At 37.9% G+C, this 20,220-nt stretch overlaps 1 protein-coding gene across 6 annotated transcripts in view; it reads right to left on the reverse strand.

The window, feature by feature from the left end:
• The window catches only part of Wnk3 (WNK lysine deficient protein kinase 3), a 135,137-nt gene that overhangs the window by 25,952 nt on the left and 88,965 nt on the right, over nucleotides 1–20,220 (reverse strand). For 4 of the 6 annotated variants that reach the window (XM_029473229.2, XM_029473231.2, XM_021153288.3 and 1 more), the window contains 6 exons: nucleotides 18,135–18,285; nucleotides 15,371–15,487; nucleotides 5,807–5,962; nucleotides 5,676–5,727; nucleotides 4,291–4,428; nucleotides 3,008–3,951 (listed from right to left, as the gene is read on the reverse strand). In XM_029473229.2, coding sequence (XP_029329089.1) covers nucleotides 3,008–3,951; nucleotides 4,291–4,428; nucleotides 5,676–5,727; nucleotides 5,807–5,962; nucleotides 15,371–15,487; nucleotides 18,135–18,285 — 1,558 coding nt within the window. The remainder of the gene's footprint in view (nucleotides 1–3,007; nucleotides 3,952–4,290; nucleotides 4,429–5,675; nucleotides 5,728–5,806; nucleotides 5,963–15,370; nucleotides 15,488–18,134; nucleotides 18,286–20,220) is intronic. The other 2 variants (XM_029473233.2, XM_029473230.2) reach the window with 1 other exon arrangement.

Raw genomic sequence — 20,220 nt, forward strand, 5'->3', positions numbered from 1 at the left:
CAAGCAGGTTCTGAAGCAAGTGGAGTTGACTGGAGCATGTGGGGCCGACCAGAATGATCAGAGGTCCTAAAAATTTAATCCACAACAACCACATGGAGGCTCACAACCATCTTTACAGCTACAGTGTACTCATATACATAAAATAAATAAATAAATAAATCTTTAAAAAAAAGAAAAAGGAAGTCTCAAAACAGTCTGGTATAATTTAGGTTGTGTGGTTACTAAAGTCCACTTCTTTAAAGACTGTTTTAATGAAAAGGAGCAAGCTGAGAAAGGAAAAATACAAAATATATGGCTCTAGTATTAAAGGGGCACCAGGAAGTAGAATGAAGCTGAATCCTATGATCTAGAAGTTAACAGATTAAGAGAGTGGGACCTTGGGGCAAAATTTCCACACATACATATACAAGAAAGAGAAAAAGAAAATCCAAAAGAATACCAAAAGCTATTAGAACCAATAAATAAGGCCATCAAAGTTGGAATGACAGAATCATAACACATGAAAGTCAGTTGTAGCTAGGAGGAGTGGCTCACATCTATAATTCCAGCACTATAAAGGTTGAGATAGGAGGACTGCCATGAATTTGAAGCTAACCTGGACTACAGAGTGCATGCCTTGGGGGGGGGGGGGGAGAGGGAGGAGAGGGGAGGGGGGAGGGGGGAGAGGGGAGAGGGCAGAGAGGGGAGGGGGGGAGAGCGAGGAGAGGGGAGAGAAAAAGAAAAAAACTCAATTGTGTTTCTACACACTAAACAATGAAGAATCCAAAAAGGAATTCATCATGTTTTGAATGTCTGCATCAAAATCATGTTAAGATTTAATACCCACTGTAGTCTTTGGAAAGTTGAAACTTTAAGAGATAACTGAGTTATAAGGAGCACATTCTATTGAATGGCAAGGTTCCATGCCCACTTCAAGCTATATAGTGAAACCAAGTCTTTAAAAGAAACATACAAAATTACTAAATCAAGAGAGGGACCAATACATGTATTATTTACAAGTTATTAATGATAATGATTAAAAAACTACAATAAGAAACTTGTTTAGGAAGTGTTGTTTAGATTTATTATTCTTGTGAAATGCTTTTGTGCTTACATAATAATTCTATAACTTAAAATAGTTCATAAAAAATTTTTAAATGCAAAGTAGTACATATACATAAAAGAAGTATGTATAGATAAATATAACATTTATGTGTAAAAACATAATACATATGCAGAATTATATTGGTATAAATATTCATACATTAACTAAAACTATATCCAGAAAAGATAATAGCTATGTTTGCAGGTTTAGGAAGGTGATAGATTTTATTTTATACACAAGTATATATTATTTATATAGTAACCATGACAGAAATTACAGTGGTAAACATTTAAAAAAATTATGACATATGGTAAAATTAAAAATTTCAGTACGTTGACCAATATGTTTATAACACAATATTATTTTAAAATAAATATGTGATTCATGTAAATAGATCTATGTAGTCTTAAGAAAATTCAAGGACAAGCAGTAAATTCTTAGTGGTGACTTCTATGACTGAGCAGATAGAAAAGGGAAACAGGGCTAGGGGTGTGGCTCAGTGATATAGCACTTGCATAGTATGTGTTTGGTCCCTGAACTTAATAGTCAATACTAGAAAAAAATGCATGGAAAGAAAAAGAGGAGGAATATTAAAGTTGCTATATTATATAACTGAGTAATTTCAATAAAAATTTAAAATCCAAAGTCTGAAACTTTCTCAATACCAACATGATGCCGCTAGTGGAAAATTCTACATCTGACCAACCTCATCTAATGTGTTGCAATTAAAATGAAGGTACATCAATAATATTACATAAAATTGTTTACATTCTCCATGTATAAATAAATAAAAAACATAAGTGAGTTCTGTATTTAGATTTGAGAATAGCCCCAAGACATCACATTTTTCATATAAGTATTCTATAATTCAGAGACTCTAAAATCTGGAAAATTTATAATCTTTTAATCCCATTTTTCTAGAGAAAACTCTTTTTCCTCCTGTTCCTTCTCCTCTTTTTAAAAACGATTTCTATTTTCTTTGCTAACTGAATTTATTCTTTGATAATTTTAATATGTGTTTGTAATGAATTCTTATTACTCTTCCTGCCAACTCTCATCTCTCTCCCATCTTCATCAACTCCTTTCCTCCCAACAAATTCTTTTCCCACATCCATGTCTTTACATTTATTTTTTGTGAACTACTATGTTTAATCAGGTCCATGTGTATGAATCTATGTTTGGGACTGGAGCCTGGTGGGCTAACCATTGATTACACAACTAAAGACAATGACTGTCTCTTTCCTAGAATTTATTAGTAGTCAATTGTTCAGCAGGGAGTGGCTGGAACTTATGAGCCTCTCTTACATTTTATTTGTTGTTTTGCAACAAGAGCTCATGTAGTCCATCCAGGCTTGCCTTAAACTCAGTATGTAGTTGAAGATGATTTTGGACTTTAGATCCTTAGTGCTAGGACTAAGGTATGGGTTATCATGCTTACTTAAATGTTCTACTGTTTGAGATATTGATCAAGCACTCTACCACTGAGCTATATTTCTGGTCCTTTTAGAGGGTAATAAAAAAAGTCATGGGATTATGGATAATTTTTGCTTTAAAAATGTTAAACTCTTCAAAACATTAAATCAATACTATTGATTTTAAGGAAATGGATTAACAGTTTTTAAGTTTTGTTTTTGAAATTTCCACTTAAATTGAAATTAAAAGTACATTCCTCCTATCCACAAAATAATCTATAAATATACACAGTGCTTGTGAGTTCCAAGTTAACTCACCAGAAGGCCTTCTTAGAGGAACTTAAAACAGATCTGCTATTTCTACTAAGTTCTGAGTAGTTGAAGCTTAAGTCACAGTCTTGTGACTATGACTAAGTCATAGTCTTAAATGACAATTACTTCTGAACTTTTTAGTCGAGAAGGCATTTCTTTGAATTCATAAGCAAAGAATAAGAATTAGAAAGATACTTACATGTAAACATAACTCGCTGGGTACAGAAGTTATCACATTCAGGTCTTTTTTGAACACTGATATATGAGCAGGCTGACTTGCAGCCACATTGGACAGAATCTTAGAGCCTGTTTGTTGGAAATTTGGGGATTGTGCAGGGCTATCTTGAATCCCACAGTGACTGATGGCTATGACTTCTGGCATTGAATAGGATAGTATATCTTCAGCAGAGGAAGAAAATGGAGAGTCTATGCTTTGAGTATCCTTCTGACTCTCAGGACAGATGCTAGAAATGCTGTGCTCCTGATAGAGCAGGTTTCTTAATTTTTCATCCAGTGTTTTAATTCGGTTGTCTGCAAACTCCATTTTTGGAGGTCGTTCCCCATCTGATTCCAGGATAGTTGCAGGTAGAATCACAGCTGGTTCAAAGCCAGGAGTCTGAGTGGCAATGACTGCCTTAGGAGAACTTGTTTCGGTGTTTACTGTGGTTTCTCCTTGGGAAATAAACTCTGCATCTATAGTTGGCTGCTGTACTGACAAGGATTGAGGCTTTTGCTCAGAAGATACAAGTACTGATGTAAGACCAGCATTACCACCAATCGGAACTGCTTCACCAGGATAGGCCATATGCACATCAGCCAGAACAGCAGCTTGCTGATTTGGATATGTAGGCATGAACATGCCTGCTTGGCTGGTGAGTGCCTCACATTCACCTGGAACTGGACACACCAAAGTAGCAGAATAATTGGAATTATCAGTAGCTGGTGTCATGATCTGTCTGTCATCTTCCACTTGATAGCAAATACTTGGCTGCTCAGTTTCTACACTAGCATGTTCACAAATCTTACCATCAACCACATCCTTGTGCTCTAATTTGGAGGTGAAAAGTTCACGATGGCCTGGATTATTCTCTATAGTGAACACTGTGTTCTGTGATATTGCCTGATTACTTGTGTTTCTTGAACCTGGAACAATAACAAAAGTTATAATGAGTACAAAGTGAAAATACAAAAGTCAAAAGAGACAAGAAAAGCAAATGAGAACCTACTTAAGAGTATACTTGTAAATAAGACCTAAAACATCACAGAATTCAACAGTCAAGAAAGAAACTGACTTCTTGCTTTTTTTAAATAAAATATCGAATAAAATGACAACTTATATAAAAATATTGATGTCTTCCAAATGCTCATGAAAACTGTCACAAACATAAAATATTCATGAAAACAAATTAATGGTACAATCGGTAAATGTGTAACCATAGCATCCAAGTCCATATAAAGCTGGAAGATAAAAAAAAAGCTTACTAGGAAATGGATGTAACCCAGGCACCATGGCCACGGAAGGCTGAAGGGAAGGAGGAGACTGTGCCTCACGATTTTTTATTGTTTGGTTGATACAAAACCGCCAGCGACCAACTGGGGATGACTGAGGAGCAGATTCATCTGTAGAAAGAATTATTAACAAATTACATACTAAGCAACTGTCAATTTGTTCATGTTATTAAATAAAGAAATCAAGTAAAAAATTAACTTGTGTTATCTCCATTCCCAATAGTACAAGGATAATTATAAACTGTAAGAGTAACATCCTAACCTTAACTTTTAGTGAATAGAACCAAATATAAGGTATGTATTAATCAAACCAGAAGGGAGGCACTCTATTTAAATAACTGGGGCATAGTTTCTCCACTCAAATCTATAGCTGTTGTTCTACAGCCTGATTTTGGTTGTGCCCGAGTGGTATCATGGTGGTATACATCCATACAAGCATTAAAATGTACAGAACTAAGAAGAACCGGAACTATAAAACCAGAAGAAAGAGGAGTAAATCTAGCTTATGGCAATATAAAAGTAAAGTAAGCAAATCCCTACATTTGTAAACTTTCTCAAGTAATTTTCTTTGAAATGTCATCTTACATTGTCAGTCAGAAACCTGCTCAGATTTCTGCTAACCAACAAAGTAAGATACAGATGTATTCTGGCATCCTAATAGAGTTGAACTAAACTTCAGGATAATGGTATCTGCTTCCATTATTCCCACCACCTTTTGCATCTTCATGTTGTGTTAATTCCTTCAGAGGTCTTCATAATGCTATGGTTCTTCTCCCCCTCCCAGATATTCTTAATATACCCATGGCCAGGGCTAAGAAGAATGAAGAGATAAAGTTATCAGAAAAGAAAACAGAAGAACCCCAATTTTAGTTTCTGGAAGTTTATCTTGTGTCTGCTTTACAAAGTTATTAGTGAGCAGAGCTGGTAAAAGTATTATCATCAGTGAAACTGTCAAGTTTTGAATGACTATTAAAACAAGAAGCAAACTTAGAACATAGTGATTCAGTTAAAATTCTTTTGTTCATCCCATGTCAAAGTAGACAAATTACTAGTTAAGATTCAATAGGCCATCAAAGGATTGCCTTTTCTGGTGACATACCATGTAATGACTCAAAAGTAAGGTACTCAGATTAAAAAAAAAAATCAACAACTGGGTTTTTTAAATCTCTGGGCTATAAACTTTGCTTTCAAGTGTGGAAAACAATCAATTTATCATCAAATTAATTTATCGATTAATAACTTTCTCTATGAATATATATATATATATATATATATATATATATATATATATATATATATCAAAACTCCAATATGCCTTGTTTCAAAAGCCAATAGTACATTTTATTAAGAATACTTACTGCTAGTTTGAGTGGATGCAGAATTTATCAGTACTTGTTCAGATGATCCTGTCTGAAATAAAAATGAACAGGTAAATGAGTGTTCCTGACAAAGTCCCCAAATGACCTTTTTACTACAAAATTGCTCTTACTTGGTTACTGTTAGATTCCAAGGCAACAGAGTCAACACCAATAGATTTTTCTACAGCTGAGTGGACATGAAGGATCTCCTGGGCTTGACCTACGATAGCCCTCAATTCCTCGACAAATTTTTCTTTCTCATTTTCCAGCACAAAGTTATCTTCAACCTGTTATCAAGTAGAACTTCTCATAAGAATAAATTCATTTTCTTCAAAATTATAATATTTTAATGGTGATTAGCATAGGAAAACAACAAAATAAGTATGTGTCATAAAAATAATTAAGAGCAGTTATAAAATATTTCATAATACATTCAATTATTCTGAAACCACTGATATTTGTCAGAAAAGTCCATTATCTTGAATTTTATAAATTGGCTGTACAGAGGCCACTAGGGGCTCCGGGATGCTCTCCACACCTCAGAGCCTTAGGATTGCCTCGGAATCATGGTTGAGTGGAGCACAGCATCAGCTCCAAGGAATCGCGGAGGGTCTTGTGCCAGCAGGAACAGGGACAAAGAACCCCTTCCTACGAGAGATTGGGATCCATTCAGGTCAGGGCCAGCCCCGCCATCTTCTGCATGAACCAGGCCGAGGGCATCTAGGGCACCAGAGGACTCTCCACGCCACAGGACCCCTAGCACATCCAGGACCTCCTGATCACCTGAGAGCAGGTGGGCAATAGAAGCAACAGAGCTTGGTCAGGGTCCCCTCAGGCCTTCACCCTCAGCCAGGAGGCAGAGCTGAGACGCAGACACCTGGGCACATTCCTTGCTAGAGGAGAGTAGGCCTACAGGGAGGGTTCTGACCCCAGAACTCAGGATGTAGACCAGAGCCCCAGACTGCTGGACACCTGCCCTGTAAGAGGAGAGCTTGCCTGCAAACTGCTCTGACCACTGGAGCTCAGGTAAGAGTTGGACTCCCAGGAGTGCTGACAGAGGCTAACAGAATCACAGGAGGATCAAGCTCCAACCAGAGACAGATTGATCATTAACACCAGAGAAAGGCAAATGTAAGAATATTACTAACAGAAACCAAGAACACTGGGCATCATCAGAACTCAGTACGCCCACCACAACAAGTCCTGGATACCCCAGCACACCCAAAAAGCAAGACGAAGATTTAAAATCATATTTCATGATGGTGGTAGAAGATTTAAAGAAGGGCATTAGTAACTCACTTAAAGAAATACAGGAGAACAGTGCTAAAGAGGTAGAAGCCCTTAAAGAGGAAACATAAAAATCCCTCAAGGAACTACAGGCAAACACTGCTAAACAGATAGAAGAAACACATAAATCCCTTAAAGAGTTATAGGAAAACACAACAAGACAGGAGATGGAATTGAACAAAACCATCCAAGATCTAAAAATGGAAGTAGGAAGAAATGAAGAAAACCCAAAGGGAGACAACTCTGGAGATAGAAACCCTAAAAAAGAAATCAGGAACCATAGATGTGAGCATCAGCAACAGAATAAAAGAGATGGAAGAGAGAATCTCAGGTGCAGAAGATTCCATAGGGATCATGGACACAACTATCAAAGAAAATGCAAAATGCAAAAAGATCCTAACTCAAAACATCCACGAAATCCAGGACACAATGAGAAGACCAAACCTACGGATAATCGAGAATGAAGATTTTCAACTTAAGGGACCAGCAAATATCTTCAACAAAATTATAGAAGAAAACTTCCCATACCTAAAGAAAGAGAAGCCCATGAACATACAAGAAGCCTATAGAACTCCAAATAGACTGGACCAGAAAAGAAATTCCTCCCGACACATAATAATCAGAACAACAAATGCACTAAATAAAGCCAGAATACTAAAAGCAGTAAGGGAAAAGGGTCAAGTAACATTTAAAGGCAGGCCTATTAGAATTACTCCAGACTTCTCACCAGAGACTATGAAAGCTAGAAGAGCCTGGACAGATGTTATACAGACACTAAGGGAACACAAATGCCAGCCCAGGCTACTATACCCAGCAAAACTCTCAATTAGCATAGATGGAGAAATGAAAGTATTTCACAAAATATCTTTCCACGAATCCAGCCCTTCAAAGGATAATAGAGGGAAAACACCAACACAAAAATGGAAGCTACACCCTAGAAAAAGCAAGAAAGTAATCCTTCAACAAAACAAAAGAAGACAGCCACAAGAACAGATTCCCAACTTTAACAACAAAACAGATAGGAAGCAACAATTACTTTTCTTTGATTTCTCTTAACATCAATGGACTCAATTCCCCAATAAAAAGACATAGATTAACAGACTGGCTACACAAACAGGACCCAACATTTTGCTGCTTACAGGAAATCCACCTCAGGAATAAAGACAGACACAACCTCAGAGTAAAAGGCTGGAAAACAATTTTCCAAGCAAATGGTCCAAAGAAACAAGCTGGAGTAGCCATTCTAATATCGAATAAAATCGACTTCCAACCCTAAGTTATCAAAAAAGACAAGGAGGGGCACTTCATACTCATCAAAAATTCTACCAAGATGAACTCTCAATTCTAAATATCTATGCTCCAAATGCAAGGGCAGCCCCATTCATTAAAGAAACTTTAGTAAAGCTCAAAGCATAAATTGCACCTCACACAATAATAGTGGGAGACTTCAACACCCCACTCTCACCAATGGACATATCCTGGAAACAGAAACTAAACAGGGACACATGGACACTAGCAGAAGTTATGAAACAAATGGATTTAACAGATATCTACAGAACATTTTATCCTAAAACAAAAGGATATACCTTCTTCTCAGCACCTCATGCTACCTCCTCCAAAATTGACCATATAATTGGTCACAAAACAAGCCTCAACAGATACAAAAATATTGAAATTATCCCATGCATCCTATCAGATCACCACAGAATAAGGCTGATCTTCAATAACAGCATAAATAATAGAAAGCCAACATTCACATGGAAACAACACTCTACTCAATGATACCTTGGTCAAGGAAGAAATAAAGAAAGAAATTAAAGACATTTTACAGTTTAATGAAAATGGAAGCCACAACATACCCAAATTTATGAAACACAATGAAAGCAGTCCTAAGAGGAAAACTCATAGCCGTGAGTGCCTCCAAGAAGAAACTAGAGAAAGCATAGACTAACAGTCTGACAGCACACCTAGAAGCTCTACAACGAAAGGAAGCAAATTCACCCAAGAGGAGTAGATGGCAGGAAATAATCAAACTTAGGGCAGAAATCAACCAAGTGGAAACAAAAAGAACTATTCAAAGAATCAACCAAACTAGGATCTGGTTCATTGAGAAAATCAACAAGACAGATAAACCCTTAGCCAGACTAACTAGAGGGCACAGAGATAGTATCCTAATTAACAAAATCAGAAATGAAAAAGGAGACATAACAACAGATCCTGAGGAAATCCAAAACACCATCAGATCCTACTACAAAAGGCTATACTCAACAAAACTGGAAAACCTGGATGAAATGAACAACTTCCTAGACAGATACCAGGTACCAAAGTTAAATTAGAATCAGATTAACGATATAAACAGTCCCATTCCCCCTAAAAAAGAGAAGCAGTCATCAATAGTCTCCCAACCAAAAAAAGCCCAGGACCAGATGGGTTTAGTGCAGAGTTCTATCAGACCTTCAAAGAAGACCTAATTCCAACTCTCCTCAAACTATTCCACAAAATAGAAACAGAAGGTACTCTACCCAATTCATTCTATGAAGCCACAATTACTCTGACACCTAAACCACACCAAGAGCCAACAAAGAAAGAGAACCTCAGACCAATTTCCCTTATGAATATCGATGCAAAAATACTCAATAAAATCCTTGCAAACCGAATCCAGGAACACATCAAAACGATCATCCATCATGACCAAGTAGGCTTCATCCCAGGGATGCAGGGATGGTTTAATATACAGAAACCAATCAACGTAATCCAGTACATAAACAAACTCAAAGACAAAAATCACATGATCATCTCATTAGATGATGAGAAAGCATTTGATAAAATCCAACACCCCTTCACGATAAAAGTCATGGAAAGATCAGGAATTCAAGGCTCATACCTAAACATAATAAAAGCAATCTACAGCAAACCAGTAGCCAACATCAAAGTAAATGGAGAGAAGCTGGAAACAATCCCACTAAAATCAGGGACTAGACAAGGCTGCTGACTTTCTCCCTTCCTATTCAATATAGTACTTCAATTCCTAGCCAGAGTAATTCGACAACAAAAGGAGATTAAGGGGATACAAATTGGAAAGGAAGAGTTCAAAATATCACTATTTGCAGATGATATGATAGTATATATAAGTGACCCTAAAAATTCCACCAGAGAACACCAAAACCTGATAAACAGCTTCAGCACAGTAGCTGGATATAAAATTAACTCAAACAAAAAATCAGTGGCCTTTCTCTACACAAAGGATAAACAGGATGAGAAAGAAATTAGGTAAACAACACCCTTCTCAATAGTCACAAATAATATAAAATACCTTGGTGTGAATCTAACTAAGGAAGTGAAAGATCTGTATGACAAGAACTTCAAGTCTCTGAAGAAAGAAATTGAAGATCTCAGAAGATGGAAAGATCTCCCACATGCATGGATTGGCAGGATTAATATAGTAAAAATGGCTACCCTTCCGAAAGCAATCTACAAATTCAATACAATTCCCATCAAAATTCCAACTCAATTCTTCAACGAGTTAGAAAGGGCAATTTGCAAATTCATCTGGAATAACAAAAAACCTAAGATAGCAAAAACTATTCTCAACAATAAAAGAACCTCTGGGGGAATCACCATGCCTGACCTTAAGCTGTACTATAGAGCAATTGTGATAAAAACTTGGTACTGGTACTGTGACAGACAGATAGATCAATAGAATAGAATTGAAGACCCAGAAATGAACCCACACACCTATGGTCATTTGATCTTTGACAAGGGAGCTAAAACCATCCAGTGGAAAAAAGACAGTGTTTTCAACAAATGATGCTGGCACAACTGGCAGTTATCATGTAGAAGAATTCTAATTGATCCATTCTTATCTTCTTATACAAAGCTCAAGTCTAAGTGGATCAAAGAACTCTACATAAAACCAGAGACACTGAAATTAATAGAGAAGAAAGTTGGGAAAAGCCTCGAAGATATGGACATAGGGGGGAAATTCCTAAACAGAACAGCAATGGTCTGTGCTGTAAGATCAAGAATTGACAAATGGGACCTCATAAAATTGCAAAGCTTCTGTAGGGCAAAAGATACTGTCAATAAGACAAAAAGGCCACCAACAGATTGGGAAAGGATTTTTACCAATCCTAAATCTGATAGGGGACTAATATCAAATATATACAAAGAGCTCAAGAAGCTGAACTCCAGAAATTCAAATAACCCCATTAAAAATGGGGTACAGAGCTAAACAAAGAATTCTCAACCGAGGAATACCGAAAGGCTGAGAACTTCAAAAAATGTTCAACATCCTTAATCATCAGGGAAATGCAAATCAAAACAACCTTGAGATTCTACCTCACACCAGTCAGAATGGCTAAGATCAAAAATTCAGGTGACAGCAGATGCTGGCAGGATGTGGAGAAAGAGGAACACTCCTCCATTGTTGGTGGGATTGCAAGCTTGTACAACCACTCTGGAAATCAGTCTGGTGGTTCCTCAGAAAACTGGACATAGTACTACTGGTAGATCCAGCAATACCTCTCCTGGGCATATACCCAGAAGATGTTCCAACTGGTAATAAGGACACATGCTCCACTATGTTCATAGCAGCCCTATTTATAATAGCCAGAAGCTGGAAAGAACCCAGATGTCCCTAAACAGAGGAATGGATACAGAAATTGTGGTACAGTTATACAATGGAGTACTACTCAGTTATTAAAAACAATGAATGTAGTGTATGGGGGACTTTTGGGATAGCATTGGAAATGTAAATGAAGAAAATACCTAATTAAAAAAAAAACAACAGATGTATGAAATTCTTGGGCAAATGGATATATCTGGAGGATATCATCCTGAGTGACATAACGCAATCACAGAAGTCAATTGATATGCACTCAATGATAAGTGAATATTAGCCCAGAAACCTAGAATACCCAAGATACAACTTCCAAATCACAAGAAAATCAAGAAGGAAGACCAACTCGTGGATACTTTATTCCCCCCTAGAATAGAGAATAAAATATCCATGGAAGGAGTTGCAGAGACAAAATTTGGAGCTAAGACGAAAGGATGGACCATCCAGAGACTGCCCCACCTAGGGGTCCATACCATTATCAGCCACCAAATGCAGACACTATTGCATATGCCAGCAAGATTTTGCTGAAAGGACCCTGATATAGTTGTCTCCTGTGAGACAGTGCCTGGCAAATACAGAAGTGGATGCTCACAGTCATCTGTAGGATGGAATACAGGGCCCCCAATAGAGGAGCTAAAGAAAGTACCCAAGAGCTGAAGGGGTCTGCAACCCTATAGGTGGAACAACAATATGAACTAATCAGTACCCCCAGAACTGGTGTCTCTAGCTGCATATGTAGCAGAAGATATCCTAGTCAGCCATCACTGGGAAGAGAGGCCCCTTGGTCTAGCAAACTTTACATGCTCCAGTACAGGGGAAAGTCAGGGCCAAGAAGTAGGAGTGGGTGAGTAGGGGAGCATGGCGGGGGTAGGGTATAGGGGACTTTTGGGATAGCATTTGAAATGTAAATGACAAAAATATCTAAGAAAAAAATTAAAAAAAATAAATTGGCTGTAATCTCAACTGAACAATGTGGAGAGAATGGGAGACGCTGGGTCACTCAGCCTTTTTTTTTTATTCAAATGCTATCCGAAAAGACCCCCAGACGCCCCCAACTCTCCTACCCACCCACTTCCACTTCTTGGCCCTGGCATTCCCCTGTACTGGGGCATATAAAGTTTGCAAGTCCAATGGGCCTCTCTTTCCAGTGATGGCTGACTAGGCCATCTTTTGATACAAATGCAGCTAGAGACACAAACTCTGGTGGGTACTGGGTAGTTCATATTGTTGTTCCACCTATAGGGTTGCAGATCTCTTTAGCTCCTTGGGTGCTTTCTCTAGCTTCTCCATTGGGGACCCTGTGATCCATCCAATAGCTGACAGTGAGCATCCACTTCTGTATTTGCCAGGCCCCGGCATAGCCTCACATGGGATGTTGCCATCAAATGGATGGATGGATAACACCAAGGAAAAAATATCTTTCATATATAATAGGAACAACATACACAGAAAGAGCGAAAGCACACTCAGGACGTGAACAGGCCCAAGCCAGACAGAGTCCCAGCACTAAGAGAGAAAAATGGATCCAAGCCTACATTCTAACCAGGAAGCTATCCTCAATTGGCCTCCCCTACAAAGGAAAGATTTGTTTTCTCCAACAAAATCTCATTGGATATATAAGCTACTATTAAGAGTAGGCTCCACACCCTGTTTTCTAAAGAGAGACTAAGAAGGCATGGAGTTGGATGTGTGAGAGGGTGGGGAGGATCTGGGAGGACATGAGGGGCAGCAAACTATGATCATAAGTATTTAGTGTATAGAAAAAATTATTTTTAGTAAAAAAGTATAAAAATTAGTTGTTATCTAAAGAACGTATTATGTGTAAGACAGCAGGGGATCATGGTCTACACATATATTTCAGTACTTAGGAAGGCTGAAGGAGTATGACAGCTCAAGATCAGTCAAGACTACATATCAGTCAGAGCCTATGTAATCTGACAACACAACAAGAATGTAACTGAGAGAATGTTTAAAATTAGGATGTTCAAATCTAAGGTCTTTCTACATCAGAACATGAAAACAACACCAAACATGATAAATAATAGCTCCTGACTGTCCATTATACTAAATATGAATGAGAAATAGGAAACAAAAGACATACCAGAAAATTCTATGTTAAGATGGAATATACAATGGACAAAACTTAATTTATTAAGTAAATAATACAAAAGACAAAGCATTATGAATTATTTATGCCCTCTATCTCCATTTGTACAAAAGGAAGAAGGAGGAGGAGGAAGAAGAGAAGGAAGAGGAATAGGGAGAGAGAGAAATACTAACTTAAGCCAAAGTATTTAAAAAAACTAAATGTGGGCCTGATTAAAGAACTCAGTTGGAGCTAGAGAAAGTACCCAAGGAGCTAAAGGGATCTGCAACCCTATTGTTGGAACAACATGATGTACTAACCAGAACCCCGGAGCTCTTGTCTCTAGCTGCATATGTATCGAAAGATGGCCTAGTCAGCCATCACTGGAAAGAGAGGCCCATTGGACTTGCAAACTTTATATGCCCCAATATAGGGGAATGCCAGGGCCAAAAGAATGGGAATGGGTGGGTAGGGAAGTGGGGGGCGCTATGGGGGACTTTTGGGATAGCATTGGAAATGTAACTGAGGAAAATATGTAATAAAAATATTAAAAATTAAAAAAAAAGATTTAAATCCTACTATGAAAAAAAAAAAGAACTCAGTTGGTAAAATGCCTGATGTATAAGAATAGGAACCTGAGTTAGACTTTTCAGCACCCATGTAAAAATCCAGGCATGGTGGTGTGTATCTATAATCCCAGTGCTGAGGATGGGCTTATAAGTGGTAGAAACAGGAAGATTTCTAAAACTCACTGGTTAGTCAGTCTAGCCAAATCAATGAGCTACAGATTCAGTGAGAGACCATGTCTCAAAAAAAAAAAAAAAAAAAAAAAAAAGATAGATTGCTCAGTGGTTAAAAATGCTTGCTAAGCAACCATGAGAGCCTGAGTTTAGATCCTAGCATCCATATAACAAGCTTAGCATGGACTCAAATAAGCCTGTAACTCAGCACTGTGAGAACACAGGAAGATTTCTGGGGCTTTCTGGCTGCGAGTCTACCTGAAACACTCAAGCATCAGGATTAGGAAGAGATTTTATTTCAAAAGAGTAAGTTAGAAAATGACAGAGGAGGACACCTAAAGTCATCCTCTAACCTCTGCAGGTGTGGGTATGGATGCATGTACCTAAACACTTGCATATACACGACAGACACAAACACCACATGCACACATATGAACAAATAAAATGGAGAGCAATTGAGGATAGCACCCAATGTCCTCTGTACTCCATGTACATACCCACACAAACATGTAAATACACATACAACAGCATATTCAGACATTTAAAACAACTAATGTACTGAGAAGAATAACTTCAATACTTTTATGCAGAATGTTAGACACATTAAAATTACCTACGTGGCTTGATTCTGATTTAATCAGGCACCTATACAATGAGATTATCATTTAAAGTTATAATATTATTTTAACATACAGTCAGAGATTAAAATACATCAATCTAAAAAAAAGCCATCATACTTGCTCAGAAAATACAGTAAAAACAGAGAAAATGTAGTAACATCCCTGATTATGAGCAATTTTCCTCTATGCAAATTTTTTAAAAACCCTCCATACATCCTATCTAGAGATGAGTGTAAATGAATGAATGAAGGGAAAATGGAAAGAAGAGAGGAAGGGGGAGAGAGAATAAAAGGAGAGAGAATGAATACACTAGGGGAAAAATAGTACTATGTCACTAAACTTACCATATAGTCAGCGATATCCTCAGGTGCGTCACCATCAACATCAAACTTGAATGTCACCATCTTGTTGTTATGTGTTTCCAGCTGACACTCCACCATGTTGTCTCCAGAGACTGAGACCTAAGTACACACATTTAATGAGTCTAAGTGAAGCCATCTTGGCTGAGGATGAAACACAGCTGGTAGAGTGCTTGCCTAGCATGCACAAAGCCCTAGTACCATCCTCAGCACCACAGAGGTTCACATCTGTAACCTCAGTATTTGGGAAGTGAAGAGAGGACGATTAGAAATTTAAGGTTATCCTTGGCTATAAAATAAGTTTGAGAGAAGAAAAAAAAAGTTTGAGGCAAGCCTTGGCTATTATCAGACCCTGTGTAAAAATAATAAAAACGAAAATAAAATCACATTTTACAGGGAGTAACTAGGTAAGTTCACATACAACATATTCAGCAACAGTTACAGAACAAACCTAAAGAAGAACAGGAAAAGGGATGATTAAATTATATCTCTGTACAAGGGACTATGTATTTAAAATATATTATTCAAATTATTTACTGGCATTAGAAACACGTCCACAATATATTGAGCTTTCAAAAAGAAAGAATATAAAATTGTATACAGGTTTTAAAAATGAATCTAAAACATATATTGGTTAGAGATATAGGCTTTAAAGTCTGATCTGGCTTCAGATCTGACTCTAGCATTTGATAGTCGAATGATTTAATGCAAATGATTCCTCTGGTCTTGAGCATCTTTATTTGTAAAGATGGGAATACTACTATAGAGGATATTTGGAGGACCTTGATGAAAATAAGATATTAATAACCAATGATTATTAATGCCTGTTATTTTGATTTTGGTGGTATTAGTGTGTGTGGGTGGGTGGGGTAGAATTGAGTGACCTGGGGGAGTCAGGGACACCACAAGAAGAGTTGTAGAGTCAACTAATCTGGACCCATGGGGGCTCACAAAGACTAAACCACCAACCAAAGGCCATGCGGGGGCTATACTAGGCCTTCCTGTACACATGTAGCAGATGTGCAGCTTAGTCTTCATGTGGGTCCCCTAACAATTGGAGCAGAGGTTGTCCCTGACTCAGTTGCCTGTCATTGGATCCCCTTCCCCTAACTGGACTATCTACTTGGGCCCTAGGGGGAGAAGAGGTGCTTAGGCTTATGACAACTGGATGTCCCAGGGTGGGGTGGTACATAAAGGGGGGCTTCCCCTTCTCTGAGAAGGTGAGGGGGTAATGGTGGGAGGGATTTGTAAGGGTGGGACTGGGAGGAGAGAAAGAACGGGTGGAGAATGCTTGGGACAAAAAATAAATAATAAATAAATAAATGAAAAAAATACAAAAAAAAGGATACCTATCATAAAATAAGTCAATATATTTTTGGCTAACATTATGTGCTCTATTATTTGCTAACATTATTTGCACAATGTTAAAATGTGAATATTGCACATATATATAGAAAAAAGATAAAAGAAATAAGCTCTGATTAGTGATTATAAGAATTTTATGTTCTTCGTTATATTTCTCTTACAATTTCCAAGTTTAAATCTTTTTTTTTTAATTTTATGTATGAGTACATTATAGCTGTCTTAAGACACACCAGAAGAGGGTGTTGGATCCCATTACAGATGGTTGTGAGCCATCATGTGGTTGCTAGGATTTGAACTCAGGGCCTCTGGAAGAGCAGTCAGTACTCTTAACTGTTGAGCCATCTCGCCAGCCCAATTTCCAAGTTTAATACCTATATTTTCTTTTCAGAAATTCTGAATAAAGGAGAAATTAGTTTATAGAGTGCTTTACAATAGTCTGCATTTACTTCCACAGCATTGTTCCTTTCTGAGTCTCCAGGACTTCTATGCCACGTACTTAGGTTGAGTCAGTTTGACATAGCGAAAGCTAGGAAGCTGACCGATGAAGCAATGAGTTTCAAGGAAACTCTCTTCCTGGGGTCTGGCACTTTTCTCCCATAATCCTTATAAACCATAAAATCAATCTTCCATCCCTGAATTAGCCTAGTGTATGGATTCACGTGCACTCTATTTAGTATTACCTTAATGTAATGCCTTTTTAAGATTGAATTCTAACATAGCTAAAGCCTTTCCCAGTGTTCTAAGGTCCCAGATAGCAGCAAGGAGCTTAACCTATTCAGTAACTAATTACTCAGGCAATAAAACAATAAAGCACTAGCCATTAGCTCAGTTATCTGCAGAAAGAGACTGGAATTCTCACTGAGATAGAAATTCTTATTACAGACTACATTCCATGCCAACAGCAAATTAATATACTATACTGATAAATGGGAATTCTCCAGACATAGATAAGAATTAACAAGACCTAAGAATTCCAAGGTCCTTGACACTACTTTATTCCTGAGGCCAGGAAAGAGTTAATACCCCCCTAATGTTAATGCCCAATTAACATTAAAAGTGTGAAACTCTTGCCTGGCACAGGGCTGATCCTAGGCAGGGTGATAATCTCTAAAGTAAACCTTTATCTGGTTCCTTTTGAAGTCACTCCTCTTGCACCTGGAAAACTTCAATGTGCCCTATTCTGTTACTCTGTATTATAAAAGGTCTGAGTCTCCACCAGAAAATTACATTCAGATTCAACACCTCTCTTGTGTGTGTGTCTGTCTCTCACTCCATCCTAAGCTTTGCCCACCTACTCTAGAGAACCGTTTTACGCAGGCACGGGACCCAGAGGGTCTGCGGCACTTCTACATACACTCTAATCCAGTCATACATACACACTGACCTGAAGGACAGTAAGCTGGAATTTAGTCCCCTTCTCTGGCCGGGGACAGGAGGCTCTTCGTTGTTTGTTCCGATCCTGTTTGCCATTTCCACTTGGGGTATCAGGGTTATTGGTGTTTTCTTTCACAGATGTCACATCTTGATTCAAGCTACTAAGTAAAAAAAAGGAACTCATTCCAATCTTAATCATAAAATCTAAAGAAAACTTAAGATGATAAAATTATAAACTTAAAAATCAATCCATGTAATATGTTTTTAAATGTTATGGTTATATAACTGTGAATACACATAATACCACTGTATTGTACAAGTTAAATAGGTAAATTTTATGATAAATACATTGTATTTTTTCTTAAACATTTTTTTCTTATTTTATATGGGTGGATGTTAGGCTTGCACGCATGTCTGTGTACACCATGTGTATGGTAGTGCCCATACAGGCCAGAAAGGGGTGTCTGATCCTCTGGGACTGGAGTTACACATGGTTGTCGCTACCATGTAGGGGCTGGGAATTGAACCCTTTTCCTCTGAAAGAGGACCTAGTGCTCATAACTGCTGAACCATCTCTCCAGTCCCACAAATTATATTTCAATAAAGGTGGTTTTGGAAGTTATAAAAATGACATATCCTCTCTTGCCTCTCTCTTACATCTTGCCCTCTTTGTCCCTTCCCCCCTCTCTCCACGTGGTCATGGCCTGCCTCTACTTCTTTCTCCTTCTCTCTGCCTCTACTACTCTCTTAACTCCCCTCCCTATGCCTTAAATAAACTCTATTCTATACTAAAAAAAAATCTTATCATTTATACTTGCCATTTATACTTATCATTTATACATTTTTAATCACAGGAATATGAATGAAAGAAAAACAATGTCAGTCATAGGCCACTATGAAATCTTTTATCAAGGAATATTCTTATTTTAATTTGGGAGACAATCTTTTTTAATTTATTTTTTATTAGATATTTTCTTCATTTACATTTCAAATGCTATCCCCAAAGCCCCCTATACCCTCCCCATGCCCTGCTCCCCAACACACCCACTCCAACTTCCTGGCCCTGGCATTCCCCTGTACTGGGGCACATGATCTTCGCAAGACCAAGGGCCTCTCCTCCCATTTATGGACGACTAGGCCATCCTCTGCTACATATGCAGTTGGAGACATGAGCTCTGGGGGGTACTTGTTAGTTCATATTGTTGTTCCTCCTATAGAGTTACAGACTTCTTTAGCTCCTTGGGTACTTTCTCTAGCTCCTCCATTAGGGGCCCTGTGTTCCATCCAATAGATGACTGTGAGCATCCACTTCTGCATTTGCCAGGCACTAGCATAGCCTCACAAGAGATAGCCATATCAGGGTCCTGTCAGCAAAATCTTTTGGCATATGCAATAGTGTCTGAGTTTGGTGGTTGTATATAGGATGTATCCCCAGGTGGGGCAGGGGAGACAATCTTGATCAGTTTTTTTTTTCTTATTTGGAGATTACTTTACTAATATATTCAAATGAAGTTTCTAAAATGAATATACATTTTATTTATCTTTAATTGGATATTTTATTTGTTTACATTTCAAATGGTATCCCTTTTTCCGGTTTCCCCTCTGTAAGCCCCTATCCCATCTCCCTTACTTTGCTTCTATGAGAGTGCTTCTCCTCCCACCTACCCACTCCCAACTCATAGCCCTAGCATTCCTCTACACTGGGGCATAAAGCCTTCATAGGACCAAGAGCCTCCCCTCCCATTGATGCCAGATAATGCCCCTTCAGCTCCTTCAGTCCTTTCCCTAACTCCTCCATTGGGGTCCCTGTGATAAGTCCAATGGTTGGCTGTAAGCATCCACATGAATATACCTTCTTATTTCAAAAAGGAGATTTATCTCAGCAAAGAATAAGCAGATTAAGTATAGGAGACAGGAATAATGCAGAAGGTAAAGCAAGTGATGAAAATGAATGATATAAAAATGGTTTAACAGGTTTAACAGTGGCTAGTTATAGCTATTTTATAAGTTCAAATAAAATAATATAAAAAAAGGCAGTGCTAATGAAGCCATGAGTCTTTTTTTTTTTTTTTTTTTTTTGGTTTTTTTGAGACAGG

Source organism: Mus caroli, unplaced genomic scaffold, assembly GCF_978045245.1.
Source record: "Mus caroli unplaced genomic scaffold, Mus_caroli_1 scaffold_5, whole genome shotgun sequence".
Lineage (NCBI taxonomy): Eukaryota > Metazoa > Chordata > Mammalia > Rodentia > Muridae > Mus > Mus caroli.